Genomic DNA, 15,521 nt, shown 5'->3' on the forward strand with positions numbered 1-15,521 from the left:
TCCTCAGGCGCTGCTGACCACACCGGTTCCTGCCACGCATGGCGCTGCCGCGGCCTACGGTGGCTCGTCGGCCTATGGTGGTCCCCCTGCATACGGCGGCACGCTGGGCTACGATGCATACGGTGGCGCCCCTCCGGTCTACGACCCGGCGCTTCTCTCTGCCCTGCATGCTACCCCCTCGCCGAGCGCCTACAACGGAGGTGGCGATTGGTACATGGATACCGGTGCCGCCGCCCACATGGCCTCCAACCTCGGTATCTTATCCCGTTCCGCTCCCTATCCTTTCTCCTCCCGTATCATGGTCGGTGATGGTAGCTCTCTTCCCATCACCCATCATGGTTCATCCTCTCTTCCGTAACCCTCTTCTTCTTTAACTCTCAATAATGTGCTTGTTTCACCATCCTTAATTAAAAATCTTTGTTCTGTTCGCACTCTTACTCGTGAAAATCCTGTCACTGTTGAGTTTGACGCTCTCGGTTTTTCCGTTAAGGATGCTCGCTCCCGGAGGGTTCTGCACCGATGTGACTCTCTCGATGACCTCTACCCATGCGGCGCTTCTACTCGCAGTGGTCCGGTCGCTCTTCATGCCGACGTCTCGCTTTGGCACGCTCGTCTCGGTCATCCCGGCGCCGACGCTCTTCATAAAATTTTAAGCACTTTTTCCTTTTCATGTAATAAATCAGCGGCTCACACTTGTCATGCTTGCCGCATAGGAAAACACGTTCGTCTCCCGTTTTCTTCATCTTCATCAATTGCAACTTTTCCCTTTGATGTGATTCATTTGTGATGTTTGGACATCTCCCATGCCTAGCAATTCGGGTTTATCATATTACCTTGTGATTTTAGATGATTTTTCACACTTCACTTGGACTTTTCCGTTACGCCGCAAATCCGACGTCGCCTCCACCCTTCACTCATTTTATGCCTATGTCACCACCCACTTTCATCGCACCATTGCTCATCTTCAAACCGATAACGGAAAAGAATTTGATAATCTCGCCATTCGCCATCTTCTATCCACGCATGGCACCATTTTTCGCTTAACTTGTCCATACACATCCCAACAAAACGGCCGTGCCGAACGTGTTCTCCGCACCCTCAATGAGAGTGTCCGCGCCTTGCTCTTTCATGCACACATGCCACCTCGCTTTTGGCCCGATGCACTCGCCACCGCCACTCTTCTTCTCAACCTCCGGCCGTGTAAACCACACTGGAGCTACACCCCTCACCATCTTCTGTTCGGGTCTCCTCCATCATATGATGATCTTCACGTCTTTGGTTGTTTGTGTTATCCCAACATCACCGCTACGGCGCCACACAAGCTTGCACCACGCTCTCTCGCTTGTGTCTTTCTTGGCTACCAACCCAACACCAAAGGCTTTCGCTGCTACGACCCGGTCTCTCGCCGAGTGTTCGTCTCACGGCATGTTTACTTTGATGAAGTTGTTTTTCCCTTTGAGCAGGTTTCATCGACAGCAGATCCGACCGTGGACGCTCCCACTCGGCGGTCTCGGGGAGCTCTTTCGCTCCCATCGCCGTGCCCGCCCTCCTCTTTGGCGGGCCCCTCCGGCCTCTTGGCGGGGTCTCCCTCGCCGGCTCAGGAGGAGCCGGCCTTACCTCGGTCGGCATCACCCATATGTGCCGCGGCCTCCTCGCTGCCTGTGGTCACTCCGCCACCCGCGGCTCCATCCGCGGCCTCGTCACCGTCGTCTTCATGGTCACCCGCGACCTCGTCCGTGGTTCCGTCGCCGCTGTTGGTATAGCCACCCGCGGCTTCGCCGATGGCCTCGTCGCCGTCCCTGACGCTGCCAATTGCGGCCTTGCCTGCAGATTCGTCGTCGCCACCTGCGGACTCGTCACCCGCCGTCTCGGCCGCGGTCACGCCGTCATCCTCGGCGGTTCCATCTCCAGAGGCTGTGGCTCCGCCTCGACGGCAGCCTCGGCCACCACCCCCGTCACCTCATCATTCCATGGTGACACGCGCCAAGGACGGGATCCGGCAACCGAATCCTCGCTATCACAACCTCAGTGTCACGGTCGTCTCTCCCGTGCCACGCTCGGTGCGCTCTGCGTTGAGCGACCCGCACTGGCTTGCCGCCATGCGCTTTGAGTATGATGCCCTCGTCGCCAACCGTACATGGACGCTGGTTCCCCGTCCCCCTGGTGCTAACATTATTACTGGCAAGTGGGTATTTTGGCATAAGTTCCTTCCGGATGGCTCTTTGGACAGGTACAAGGCCCGCTGGGTTGTTCGTGGCTTTGCGCAACGTGCTGGTGTTGATTTCTCGGAGACCTTTCTCTGGTTGTCAAACCCGCCACGATATGCGTCGTTCTTCAGCTCGCTGCATCTCGTCATTGGCTTGTTCATCAACTCGACATCAACAACGCATTTCTTTATGGTCATCTCCAGGAGCGTGTTCTATGTTAGCAGCCCACTGGTTTTGTTGATCCCACTCGGCCTGATGATGTCTGCTTGCTCTCAGGTCTCTCTATGGTCTGAAGCAGGCGCCTCGTGCTTGGTATCACCGCATTGCAGCATTTCTCACTGCCCTTGGGTTTCGCAGCACCACCTCGGACATGTCGCTATTTGTGCTTCATCGAGCTGATCATGTCGCCATGCTTCTTCTGTATGTTGACGACATTGTCATCACCGCCTCTCGCATGGACATACTTCGCAACATCATCGGTCATCTTGGTTCTGAGTTTTGGCTGAAGGACTTGGGCGCTTTGCACTTCTTCCTCGGCATTAATGTGCGACGTGATGCCTCTGGATTCTTTCTCCATCAAGGACAGTATGTTCTTGATCTGCTGGATCGTGCTGGCATGACCGACTGCAAGCCTGCTGCCACTCCTGCCGAGGCTAAGCCGAAGCTTTCTGCCACTGCTGGGCAACCTGCTACTGATGCCCCTCTATACTGCAGTATTGTTGGTGCTCTTCAGTATCTCACGCTCACCAGACCAGACATTCAGTTTGCAGTTCAGCAGGTTTGCTTGCATATGCACTCGCCCCGTGATGTTCACTGGTCCTTGGTCAAGCGCATTCTTCGGTATATTCATGGCACACCGACCTTAGGTCTTCGTCTTCGTGCTTCTACCTCCACCGAGCTGCTTGCTTACACTAATGCGGATTGGGCTGGCTGTCCTGACACTCGACGGTTCACATCGGGATATTGTGTCTTCTTCGGTGACTCTCTCATATCTTGGTCCTCCAAGCGGCAGCCCACCATCTCCCGCTCGAGTGCCGAGGCCGAGTACCGTGTTGTTGCCAATGTTGTTGCCGAGACATGTTGGCTCCGTCAGTTACTTGGTGAACTTCGGGTTTCCATCCCAAAAGCCACGGTGGTTTACTGTGATAATGTTTCGGCCACCTATCTCGCGGCCAACCCGGTGCAGCACAAGCGCACCAAGCATATTGAACTTGATGTTCACTTCGTCCGCGAGAAGGTACAGTTGGGTCAGCTTCGTGTTCTTCATGTACCGACCACCCAGCAGTTTGCCGACATTATGACCAAGGGGCTTCCAACCGCTGCATTCCAGGAGTTTCGTTCCAGTCTTTGCATCGCCGATGCCGACGCTTCGACTGCGGGGGGTGTTGAACGTGACATATCTTGTATTTCTAATCTTATCTTCTCTAGCCTTGTATAGCTAACTCCTAGAGATATGGTAGGATTAATTACCTTGTCACGCAAGACATCCTGTGTATATAATGTAACATACTCCATGGAATACAATGACTTGCACCAAATATTCTCTCTACAGTTTGCGCCATGAACAAGAACAAAATCCCCACATCAGCAGGGCAGCTACCCCGAAGGGCAAAAGTCCACCGTGAATATTTTGTTTCTCGTCTTCACCGGATGAACGATAGTAGAGTAAAAGTTTTCCTCTATCACATCGGTAAACCCCTTGATTCTGGCCTCGTTTCATCTCATCTGCGAAAATGTGAAAAGACGAAGTATAGTAGATTACTCTACCCAGTTTCTTCTTCACAGACAGACGAGACCTTTTCTCCTTGTAAAACGACACTTGCCCGTCGCACAAGTTTTTAACAAGGTAAAGTTAGGAAAACAATTGATGTGAGTTCTCGTAAAACAATAGAAAATCGAGAGCAACCAAGTCAACACTCGAGGAGTTCAAAAATAAAATAGTAAAAGAAAAGGTCAGCACTCGAGACTTTGACGCTGAGGTTTTTACTAGTGCACTTACAGCGGGCCTGTGCACGAGCACGGCCCACTGGTCAGAGGAAGGGTGGGAATCCAGTTAATGGTGGGCTAGGCGGTTAGGGCATCTTCAGCCGCGCCCCCAGGAAGGCCTCCCTATACGTTTTTTTTTTGCGCTGGAGCGAGACTCGCCTCCTTTTTGAGGCCGAGTACCCGGTCCCGCCGGACATGCGGGTACCCGGGGCGTGGAGGATCAACGCCGGCGGCGTGTCGGTGCCCCCGATACCCACCGGCGCGGCGCGGCGTGCGGAGATCGCACGCATCCGCTCGTCCCTGCCGCATGCGGCGAGGGAGGGGCCACGGTACGTCCCCGACAGCCCGCTCTGGGAGCCCTACTTCCGCCGCCGTCACGCCGAGCAGCTCGAGGCCACCAATGGCGTCGAGCCCTCCGGCAGGCTCAACGCCGTCGGCCGGCGTCGGTGGTGGGGTGTGCCCAGGCGCACGTTGGAGGCCGTCCTCGAGTACATCGAGGGCGGCAACACGTCGCGCCTCGAGTACCCCGCTCCCCCGTCCTTCACACGCCGTCGGGGAAGCTCCTGGACCCCGAGGCACATGGAGACCGGGGGGTCCTCCTCCTCGTTCGGCGGCTCCCCCTGCCTTCACCTCCGCCCCGTCAAGGCGGAGCCCCAGGGCGCGCCTGTCAGCGCGCGCACCCGCAGCTCCGGCGTCCGCATCGGCGACAACGCCTCCCCCACCGGTCGCTTCGTCCTCGTCGAGCCCAAGCCGGAGCCCAAGCCGGAGCCCGGTCTCCCCGTGGAGTACGAGGAGATAGCCCGGCGTGACTTCTCCGACGAGGACGCCCTGCGGTGGGCGCGGGACGACTACCTCCGCGACGAGATGGTCCGGCAGCGCCGGGCCCTGGAGGAGATCGCCGCCCGCAAGCGTGGGCGCGAGGACGAGCACGGCGTCATGGTCCTCGACAGCGACGACGACGACGACGCCTCCGGACCGTCCAACCCGCCGCGCCAACCGGGGGAGGGATGCAGCAGGGACGGCGGAGGCGTCGGTGGGGGCGACGACGACGATGACGGCGGTGACTACACGCGGTTCTACCGCCTCCTCGGCATGTAGAACCGCGTGGGCGGGCGGCGAGGCGGGCGGCGAGGGAGACGGCGGGGGTAGCCCGTGGTAGTTTTTCCTTTTTTGTAAAATATGTTTAAATTTGAACGAATTCAAACGTGTTTGCGTTGTGTTTGCGCCGAATTTAAACATTTTAAAAACCCGTGAGGGCCGCGACTGAGGGGCATCACGTCCCCAGTGCGCGGTTTAGCGCCGGTGCGCCTTCGGGGGGCAATTTTTTACCCCTCCTGAAGGGCCAACGGGTGGAGATGCCCTTAGCCATGAGCGAAAGATAAGCATATCTCCTCCTCTCGCCGGAAATAATGGCGTCCCCACCACCGGCCACAAGGATCAGGCGATGGCTCCGGAGCTGCCTTCCCATCCTATCCAGCGCATCTCATCCGGGTTTGTCGCTTGATTGGCCCCTCGACTTTTCCATAATTGCGTTATTGATCAGAGGGTCAGGCCATGGCTAATTTGCTCCTTTTTCTTTTCCTAGTGGAAGAAAGAGAGATGCCTACTCTTCTTCTGGTTCGTGAGAGCAACGGTGGTTGATACGGAGACATGTGAACCTTGATCTTTATCATCATTAGAGCTGGTACCAGGAAGACGAGACACGCCCACCTACGAACCACGAGAAAAATAGTTCAATATTCGCTGCTCCAAAATAATTAACCTCTTCGAAATAGGCTTTTGCCCCGCTACAAAATAACCGAAGTTCTAATTTTATGTCAAGTCAAACTAGCTCAAGGTTGACTAACTATATAAAAAAATGTGCTAAGATCTACGAAAACCAAGTACCCATAGTATGAAAAAATATATTTCTATACAGAATCTCATGAAACTAATTTGATGTTTTTATGTTAAAATGTTTTTTCAGATTCGCTAATTAAAATTATAATCTCAATGAGAATTAACAAAATCTCATCTAACTCCTACACTACTTGATTAACCAAAGGAAAAAAATCCATATAAATCTTCGCGTAAAATCGAACGGCATAGGAGTTAGATGAGACATATTTGTCTCTCATCTAGACGAGAGCTGGATAATTTTTTATACACTTGATCAAAGTTAAACAAGATTGACACATGACAAACCAAGAACTTCAGTTATCTTGGAACAGAGGTAGTATGATGTGGTCTCCCAGCATAACTGATACGATGAATGTGTTTAAAACTAAACTATACAATTGTATATGTGATAAAAGGTAGTGAAAGTAGTTCAAATATGCTCACAACTTCGCTATATCAAACTGTATATATATGTGACAAAGGGAAGTGAAAGTAGTATAAATATGCTCACAACTTCGATCTTACACTATTTTTTTAGGTTGAGTTTAGTCTCACATCGATTATGAAAAAAAAGAGCACGACTCATGAAGGGTGGCAGTGGGCCCTTCCAGTAGACTCGTCTTTTACGGAGAGGGCATATATTTTTTTTAGAACGAAGACTCAATAAGAGCCCGATTTTGAATTAACAAAGCCATCAACCGGCCAGGATTACAAGAACACCAACTAACAAGGAAAGCAAGAAGAGAACCAAGCGACTGATACAAGGAGCAAAGCGAAACAGACTCATAAAAGGCAACAACGATAGCAAGAACACGCCATGCTGCCGCCAACACCCTACAGGACGACCTACACCAACCGGACAAGCTACGGACTTGAGAGGATGCACCACCGCGCAAGCTTCGTGATCGTAGCCAAACTCGAAGACAGCACTGACACTCCTCTGGAACTGCCACTGCAAAGGGCCCCTGCCCTCCCATCCTGGCTCGAAGGATGCCGCACCGGCAGGCGACAGCTCGGTTCACCCTAGAACCCAGAGGAAGACGCCCAAGCTGCACATGAAGAAAGAACTAGGAGCAGACCTGCTAGCTCAGAGCACACCATTCCGAGCACCGTCGTCGTCCGCGGTTAAGCCACACCGAAGGGCTAGAGCTGTCGGCCACAGTCGCAGCAACAAGGGCAACATCGATGAGCCACCGAAGAAAAGGCAGTGAAGCGCCGAGCCAAGCTGCTACCCTCCACCATCACACCCACAACCCGACTCTCTCGCCGCCCCTGCGATCCCCGGACTGCGCCTCCAAGAAGGAACACGACACGGATGTGTCGTCGCCGCCCGAATCAGGGGACCTAGGCTTTCACCTAGCAGGGAACGGAAGGAGGGGGGAAGGATCCTCACCACAGCCTCCAGGGAGGGGTACGACGCCCAGGGCGTCGTCTGCGATGTGGTTGCGCCGGCCAGGGGTTTCCCCCGGAACCAACCCTCTCGACGAGATCCGCGCTGCCGACGCCCGGGAGGACCCGAATCCGGCGATGGAAGGAGCAGATCGGGGCGGAGAGGATGAGATGCATCTGGCGACGGCAACCGCGCAGGGGAGGCCGCACACCAGCGACCGTGGACCGACACCTCCTCGTCCCCCGCGAGATTGAGGGAGGCGCCTCACCAGCTCCGGCCGTGGTGGCCCGCCGCCCGGGCCACCCGGCGCTCTCCGCCCGGGCCACCCGGCGCTCTCCGCCCGGGGCCGCCGCCCCGGATGCCGAGCCCTCCACGCTATGTGGAGCCGCCGGATCCCCTGCCGCCACCTTCATCGGTGTCGAGCGCATGCCGGCGCACACCTCTGGCGGCGGCGAAGGGGAAGGGGAGGGGGGAAGGAGGGGTGCGGCGCCGGCGATTTAGGGTTTCCCCCGAGTCGCCTCGGTGGAGACGTCGCGGGGGCGGGGGAATCGGAGAGGGGGCATATATAGTGCGGTGCTTTGTGATTGAGGCTTCACGAGCTGAGATGAGACGCTACTATACCAATCGTTTTTTATGGACTGTAATGCTAGTGCTGAATTTTCCACCATTTGTACCAGATAGTTATCTTATAGCATTCCCTTCAAAAAAAGTTATCTTATAGCATTCAGACAAATATGTATTGTAAATCTCAAGATATACAAGTGGTACGTGAATATTGTTTGAGAGCTGCTCATCGTATTTTCAATCAATGGTACCTACAACTTCCTTTTTGGCTCAGACATCTCTTAATAAGAGTATCCTAACTAATATTATGCATGTCAACTAAGGCTGGTCACAATAAGAAGTACTACCCCACCGTTCATAGTATGATAACTTGATCGTATTACAATGACTTTATTTATTGTCATGCATAACACACACTAGTACATCATCTAATATGACACACTATCATATCATGACACTCAATCCTCTCTTTTTTCATTTTATTGTATGCCGCCTTAGTAAAATGCCTAGTTGACATGCATGATACTTCTATTGTGACCGGCCTAAGCATCTCTATAAGATATTAAATAAAAATATATTTGAGTATATATTATGATACCTTAAATGATATGCTATTACGTGTCATGTATGACAATAAATAAGATCATCTATGATATTAACTTATGATACTAAATTATGTGTGGCTACTAAACTACATAAACTTTTTATTTTATAGTCAACCGTGAAAGAATAACCATGGAAATAATCTTAGCAATTTCAGTTTGCAATACTCTTTTTTTAGTAAGGATTTGTTAGAAATCTGTTCTAGCAGTAACTTTCAGCAACTACCACAGTCTACTCAACTCAGGCCGGTAATCCCTGTTGTGCAAAACCACAAGAGCTTAACCACCCAGACCACAAATCCCTCCTCACTCCTCCAGCTCCTCCTCCCCTTTCCCTTCCTTCCAGCGCAACGGAAACGCCTGACCCGACGCGCTCCTCATCGTCGTCCCCCTCCCCTCTCGCCGTCTCCTCCCTCGCCCTCACCCGAGCCTTAGCCCTAGACCTCCCCGCGGGGATGGGCGGCGTCACCTCGACGGTCGCGGCCCGCTTCGCCTTCTTCCCGCCCAGCCCGCCGTCCTACGGCGTCGAGCCCCTGCCGCCGCCCGATGCCGCCGGGGCGGGGGCGGCGGCCGGGGAGGCCAAGGGGAAGGAGGGGAGCGTGGTGGTGGAGCTCACGGGGGTGCCGCGGAGGGCCAACGTGGAGGCGCGGCGGCTGCGGACCAAGCGGGGCACGGACGTGGTCGCCATGTACGCGCGCCAGACCGGCGCCAAGCTCACGCTGCTCTACTCCCACGGCAACGCCGCCGACCTGGGCCAGATGTACGAGCTCTTCGTCGAGCTCAGCGCGCACCTCAACGTCAACCTCATGGGGTACGCACGCACGCTGGATCGGATTGGGTTAGACTTTAGATTGGGGGCGCCGTGGTTCTGGATTCGGGCGGTAACCCTGGATCTCCCGGGCCGCGTTTCTCTGGATCAAAGCTACGCTTTTTACCGGGCTTTAGACAACGCAAGTGGTACTCCTCGGTGGAAATGTTGGGATTGCGTGTCAGTAGGATGGTCGCTTATTGGACTGGACCAAAAATGCCAACTTTTCTTCTGGTATTGCGTGATTGGGTTCAGGTTTTGGTACATGAGTATGAAGCTGTGCTGGGGCAGTGCTCTCTGGTGTTGGATTTGCTAGCTCTAGTCTAAATTAAACCAATCAGTACTAATCTGTGCGTTCATTCTCCATTGGTGCTTGGCTTCATCTTGTCATGTGATGCGGCATTTGTCACTGATACGTCTGCTAATGGGTGTCTAGTTATTTTGTTCCTCCTCAAATTCTTACTTATGATTAGAATAAACTACTACTGCCGAATTGTGAGTCATTTTGTGGTTTTTGTAGATTGTTGGGAATGTCTGCTTTAAGTGGCCGTGAGAAGTATCTGGTAGTTGTTCAGTCTTGGGTAGTAAGGGGGATATTTGGATTAAAAGTGCCTGTCTGTGATTGGATAATCCATGATTCATGTGATTTTATGGAGGTGGCCCAAGACCTGATTTTTATTAGTTACTATTTTTGGCCAAAATTTGATGGATTTGTTCAGATTAGGTGTTAAGTACATGCTACCACTTTTAGAACATTTCACTAATAGAGTCTAGTAAGGAAAAAGCGGGAAATCAATACTTGATGAAGCTTTCCACAACATTATTATGCAAGCACACGTGTCCGGTCCACAGCCCTCATAAAAGCATAAATACCAAAATAAGCGATCAATGTTGTCATCTTCCTAACTGTTGTTTAAATATATCCATTTTTTGGGTTTAATTTCTTCTTTCGTTGGAGTTTTAGCCCATTGCTTCCTATGCATTGGATGGAGAATATTAGCTAGGTAGGTTTAGTCTAATGAACCTGTTGATGACAAGAGGTTTGAGTTTCTGATGAGAGAACCGTTGATTCATTCAGTTGATGTAGAAACTCTAGCAAATTTAAAATTCTTTGGTGGAGTGATTGTCTTGTCCTTCACTGCTTTTATTAAACTCAAGATTTTTGTTCTTCACCTAGCATGGTTATAACATTATCATATTTAGTTAATCTTTGTGTTATATGTCTGTTCTCTGAACACACTTTTGTCCTTTATGGTGCCACTAGTTTTGGCGCAAGGCATTTTAAAAATGTTGAGCGTTTACATTATTACTAATATAACTTCAACATCACAGATGACTCCAGATTCCAGAAACGACCCCTGTGGTTTCAAAGCCCAGAGTAGATACAGTGAACACTACTGTGCCATTTACTCTATAAGCCTAAATACCCTTGCTTTATACGGTTTAAAAAATATACCCCCCCCCGCGCATGTGAAACTTGTGTCCTCGTGCTTAGCTTTTTCTGCCCTCTTGGCTATGCTGCTGCGCTCAGCCAAGCTTTGCGGCAGGACGGCGCCATGCCTCCATGTTTGTGCTCGGCTGCAGCCCTATACAATTCCCTTGGCTCCATACCCATGCCGGGCCAAGCTTCTTTGTGACCTCTATTCGAGCTAGAGATTTTTGTGAGGGAGGTTCCTTTCAAAGGAAGATCTTCATCGTATTGAAGTTGAACTGTCGGCAAGGTAGTCAGAGTCGGGATTCGGAGTCAGATCGATTTTCCTCAGACAGAATCGAGTCGTAAGATCGAGTCGTGGAATCGAGGATTCTACTAGATGTACTCAAATAGGATATTTTGTATGCACACAAGAAATTTATATGGGTTCTATAGAGTTTTGACACTAAATATGGAGCAAAGAACGTACACATAAATGCGAGTTGTATTCCACTTTTTTTATGGCTAACCTACCGTCTAGCTCGCATGTATGGAACATATATGAGAGGGAAATATGTAGAACATTGAAGCCTTCAATGCAGGAAATTTCTTAGGTTCTTTTTAGAGTGCGTGAATAGTCGATCACTTGTCTATCTGACCTGCAGTGCTAAACCTTCAAAGGTCTTGCTCTCCTTCTCCGATCAGTCTTGAAGCATCCTCCTTTTCACACCAATTCCATCTGTCGACAAGCCTGATCCTCAATTTCGATCTAGGGTTTCTGAAAGCTAGATCAAAGGTGTCGGCGGCTGAGCGTTTGGCTTGGGAGGGGAATAAAGGTCCATGAGGTATATGAAAATGGGTTTGGATGATGGCATACTATTCTGCTACAACTGAAAAACGGCTTATATAAATTAGTAGAATCGGACATAGTCCATAGCATAGTCGGGATTGTACAGTTTTGTACAGGATTCTATGATTTGGATCGCGACTCAACATGTATTCTACCTGGTCCGGATTCATAGTGGGATTTGGATCGACATGCTTCCGTAGGTTCGTGAAGTCGTAGGATTCTAGCAGTCGAGTCGGGATTCTGACTACCTTGACTGTCGGGAATCTTTATTGTAGTTATGTTAGTCTATTTGCTGTTTCTGTTAGAGTGTTCCTGGAAATGTGTAAGAGGGAGGTGGAAAGTGTGGATGAACCACGATCGCTACAAACTCAGCGCTCTATAATTGCGAAGGTCATAAATAAGCTATGAGGCTACGCCTCAGCTGCCCTCCATGCTAATTAGTAGTGATACAAGGCCATCTATAAATGCAACATAGCAAACTGATCCTCCGATTGCTTATTTAGTTATGCTATCTTCTGCGTTTCAAATTTTCTGCGAAAGTGAAAATACGTATTGAGATGACGAAAACGGAAAGTGTCTAGAGGGAAAGGATACTTTCAACACCAATACAAACCACTATATTGATTAGTTTGTCAATTAATATGCCAATTTTTTTCAGTGTTCAAGAAAGCGTTTTTAAGCGACGCTTAAGCGCGATTAAGCGCTGAGCGATGGCAAAGCGCTTCGCTTTTGCCCTAAGCGGTAGATTAAGCGTTTTCTATTTAAATTTGACCAAAATTTGGCATTTTTTGTACTTCTTCTGCTGGTCTGCTTGCGCAATAATGGCAATATTCTATTTATCTTATTACTAGGCTATGTTCAAGAACTATTTCCTTCATATTTTGGCAAAATTCTGTCCACATGATATCTGTTAGGTTATGTCTATTTGAACTGAACTGCATTTTAGTTGTTATTTTGCTTGCTATGCTAACCTGATATGTATTTGCTATTGTGTGAACTGTATTTCAAATGCTACTTCAATTACCCATGTGCCATGCTTCCTATTTTCATGTGTATATCATTCAAAATCCGTCAAATTCTAGCCAATTTCAAAAAACGCTTAAGTGCGATTAAGCTGCGCTTAAGCGCTCATTGCTCTAAGCTGTGGCCTTCCGCTTCGCTTACGCTTTCCGCTTTCTTGAACATTGATTTTTTTGTAGCATTTTCAGTCGTGTTCCTTGCCAGTTTACATGGTTCCGTGTTGCCGCCACTCTTTTGTCATCCTGTGATATTAGTACCTTGGAAGATAGTGGTCGGACCCTTCCCCGGACCCTGCGCAAGCGGGAGCTACATGCACCGGGCTGCCCCCCAATTAACAGGATGCATCCGATGAAGAAACCTATTTCACAATGGAAATCACTGGATGAACCTCTCTTATGTCTCTTGGGATTATTTTGGCGAAATACTAACATATTTTTGTTCTTTCTTTCCTTTGCAGCTATGACTACTCTGGTTATGGGCAATCTTCTGGAAAGGTATACATATTTTCTCTTTTTCGTTCTTTGGCTTCTGTTCTCCTCAGTGTGCATAATACTAATCATTTATTCTTATCTATTATGGCAGCCCAGTGAGCAAAACACATATGCTGATATAGAGGCTGTTTACAGATGTCTCATAGAAACCTATGCAGCCTCTGAGGAAAATATCATTCTTTATGGCCAATCAGTGGGGAGTGGTCCTACTTTGGACTTGGCCTCACGTTTGCCTCGTTTGAGAGCAGTTGTTGTACATAGTCCAATTTTGTCTGGCTTAAGAGTGATGTATCCTGTAAAACATACATACTGGTTTGACATATATAAGGTAACTAATTTACATTTCTTCACTCCTTTTTTGTACTTACCTGCATCTGATTTTTCTTGTATCTGCAGAACATCGACAAAATTCCACTAGTCAGTTGCCCTGTTCTAGTGATTCATGTGAGTGTCCTTGCCTCCTTAATCTTATACACAGTTTTCACTTTATGTTCAGGGCATACGTGTTATCTGCCTAGACATTTTCTTTAGCATTCTCATGCCCTTGTCTGCCCATTCATGCACGGGCACACATTTGCATTCTAGTAATGTTACATAGGTGAACTTGTACATGAGGACATGTTGATTAGTTACTAGTGGAGAAAATATCAAGCAGGTGTAATTATTTAAGATGTCTACAAATGGCTATTTGGTTGTTTATTAATCACATAATAGGATTACGACAAAGTACAGTATCAATCATCCAACTGTTGCCTTTGGGAATGGCTAGAATTTTGACTTTTGAGAACTTGCTAGTGCTCATGTGAATATGAGCATAGGGCCATCACTGTATTTCTGGCCAAAGTCTCTATAATGGTAATGCAATCAAAAGTCTCCAGGTTCACTGAGAAAAAGAAATGTTAATCGATATAGCATACTCTGTAAACACGTGACAATTATTCCATTAGCTGGAATAGCTTTGCCATGAGTTGATTTTGTATACTACCTGTGGCATTGTTGCTTTAACAAATTATTCATAAATTTTGCTATTCATTCTAGTCAAGATGTAGAACAAGAAAGATGATACAGTAGTATTCTTTGGTAGAAGAACGTAAGCTGACTGAGTAACCGCAACACCTTTTTGCACATTTTTGTGGTACTAATACAATCTCTTCTTTCAGGGTACAGCTGATGAGGTTGTCGACTGTTCTCATGGGAGGGCATTGTGGGAACTCGCTAAAGTAAAGTACGAGCCTCTGTGGGTCAAAGGAGGAAACCACTGTAATTTGGAACTCTATCCAGAATACATTAAACATCTAAAAAAGTTTGTTGGAGCCATAGAGAAACTGCCAGCCCCAAGTGATGAATCCCCAGAGAGCTCAGGTGCATCAGATCGTACCCAAACAGAGCCTGAAGGTACAGAGGAGCCAAGGAAAAGCGTAGACCATAGGGAGAAGACAAGGCCAAGCATAGATCATAGAAAGAGCACAGATCGTCGAGATAAACCGAGGGGCAGTACAGATAGGAGGGACAAAAGCAGAAAGAGTGTAGATAATCCTGACAGACCACGAGCCAGTGTTGATCAGCCCGATAGGCCAAGGAAAAGCGTCGACCGGTACGTTTACCCTTCACGATGTACCAGATAGTTCCTTTTCAAGACATGCTGTATATGTGTTGCGAGAAATCCTGCTTTCAGTTTGTTGACTAATATGATCAAATGGTTGTTTGTTTACAGCTTTGGAGGGATGATGAAGGCTGTGAGGTTGCGCAACATCGACTGTTTCAAGGTACCGACAACGTCCTCCGGGAGCTGAAGATAGATACCAGAAAAGGTCAGTGGTGTTTTGGAGGGCGCCTCGTCTGTATGTATTCCATCTGTGTAAGTTAATTCATTTGGGTGATTGGTTCGGCTGTAGGCGGTATATCTCAACACAGTGGGGGATTTGTAATGTTTCTGGTTTTGTGTTCCTTGTGAGATGAAATAATAACTTAACTTGTTTATAACATGCTCCTCAATTTTCTTCCTAGTTAGATGAGGTTCAGATCCTTTTAGATGGATTTAGTTGTGGACTGTGATAGGCTCGGCTCGATTCAAGCTCGATCTGATGTTATTCCAAGTACGTATTTTGCAATTTGGTCTCTCCGGTTGTAGCTCGGACGCATAGGCGATCGTAGTAGAGCGTTTGCAGAGCAGCGTGTAAACAACATTGTATCCTTTGGCAGCAGTTGAGGAAGGTGGTGGGGAGCCTGTGCAGCCTCTTCAGATAATTTTGGGCAGTTGTTGTATACTCCCTCCGTCCAGAAATACTTGTCGTAGAAATGGAAACAAATGGAT

The 15,521-nt window shown here is 49.1% G+C and overlaps 1 protein-coding gene across 1 annotated transcript; it reads left to right on the top strand.

Moving 5' to 3' along the window:
* The first annotated feature begins 8,945 nt into the window (after nucleotides 1-8,945).
* Nucleotides 8,946-15,213, top strand: LOC123127202 (alpha/beta hydrolase domain-containing protein 17C). Its single transcript, XM_044546780.1, has 6 exons — nucleotides 8,946-9,438; nucleotides 13,174-13,210; nucleotides 13,299-13,535; nucleotides 13,604-13,651; nucleotides 14,368-14,801; nucleotides 14,922-15,213. Exons 1-6 carry the CDS (start codon nucleotides 9,083-9,085, stop codon nucleotides 14,998-15,000), a joined length of 1,191 nt encoding a protein of 396 aa, XP_044402715.1. The 5' UTR covers nucleotides 8,946-9,082; the 3' UTR covers nucleotides 15,001-15,213.
* The last annotated feature ends 308 nt before the right edge of the window (nucleotides 15,214-15,521 follow it).

Source organism: Triticum aestivum, chromosome 6A (assembly GCF_018294505.1).
Source record: "Triticum aestivum cultivar Chinese Spring chromosome 6A, IWGSC CS RefSeq v2.1, whole genome shotgun sequence".
NCBI classification, from domain to species: Eukaryota; Viridiplantae; Streptophyta; class Magnoliopsida; order Poales; family Poaceae; genus Triticum; species Triticum aestivum.

Excerpts from the sequence above, each read along its gene's own strand:
- LOC123127202 (XM_044546780.1), top strand. The coding sequence starts at position 9,083 with ATGGGCGGCGTCACCTCGACGGTCGCGGCCCGCTTCGCCTTCTTCCCG. Across the intron at positions 9,439-13,173 it reads CTCAACGTCAACCTCATGGG|CTATGACTACTCTGGTTATG; the intron begins GTACGCACGCAC and ends TTTCCTTTGCAG. Across the intron at positions 14,802-14,921 it reads CCAAGGAAAAGCGTCGACCG|CTTTGGAGGGATGATGAAGG; the intron begins GTACGTTTACCC and ends GTTTGTTTACAG.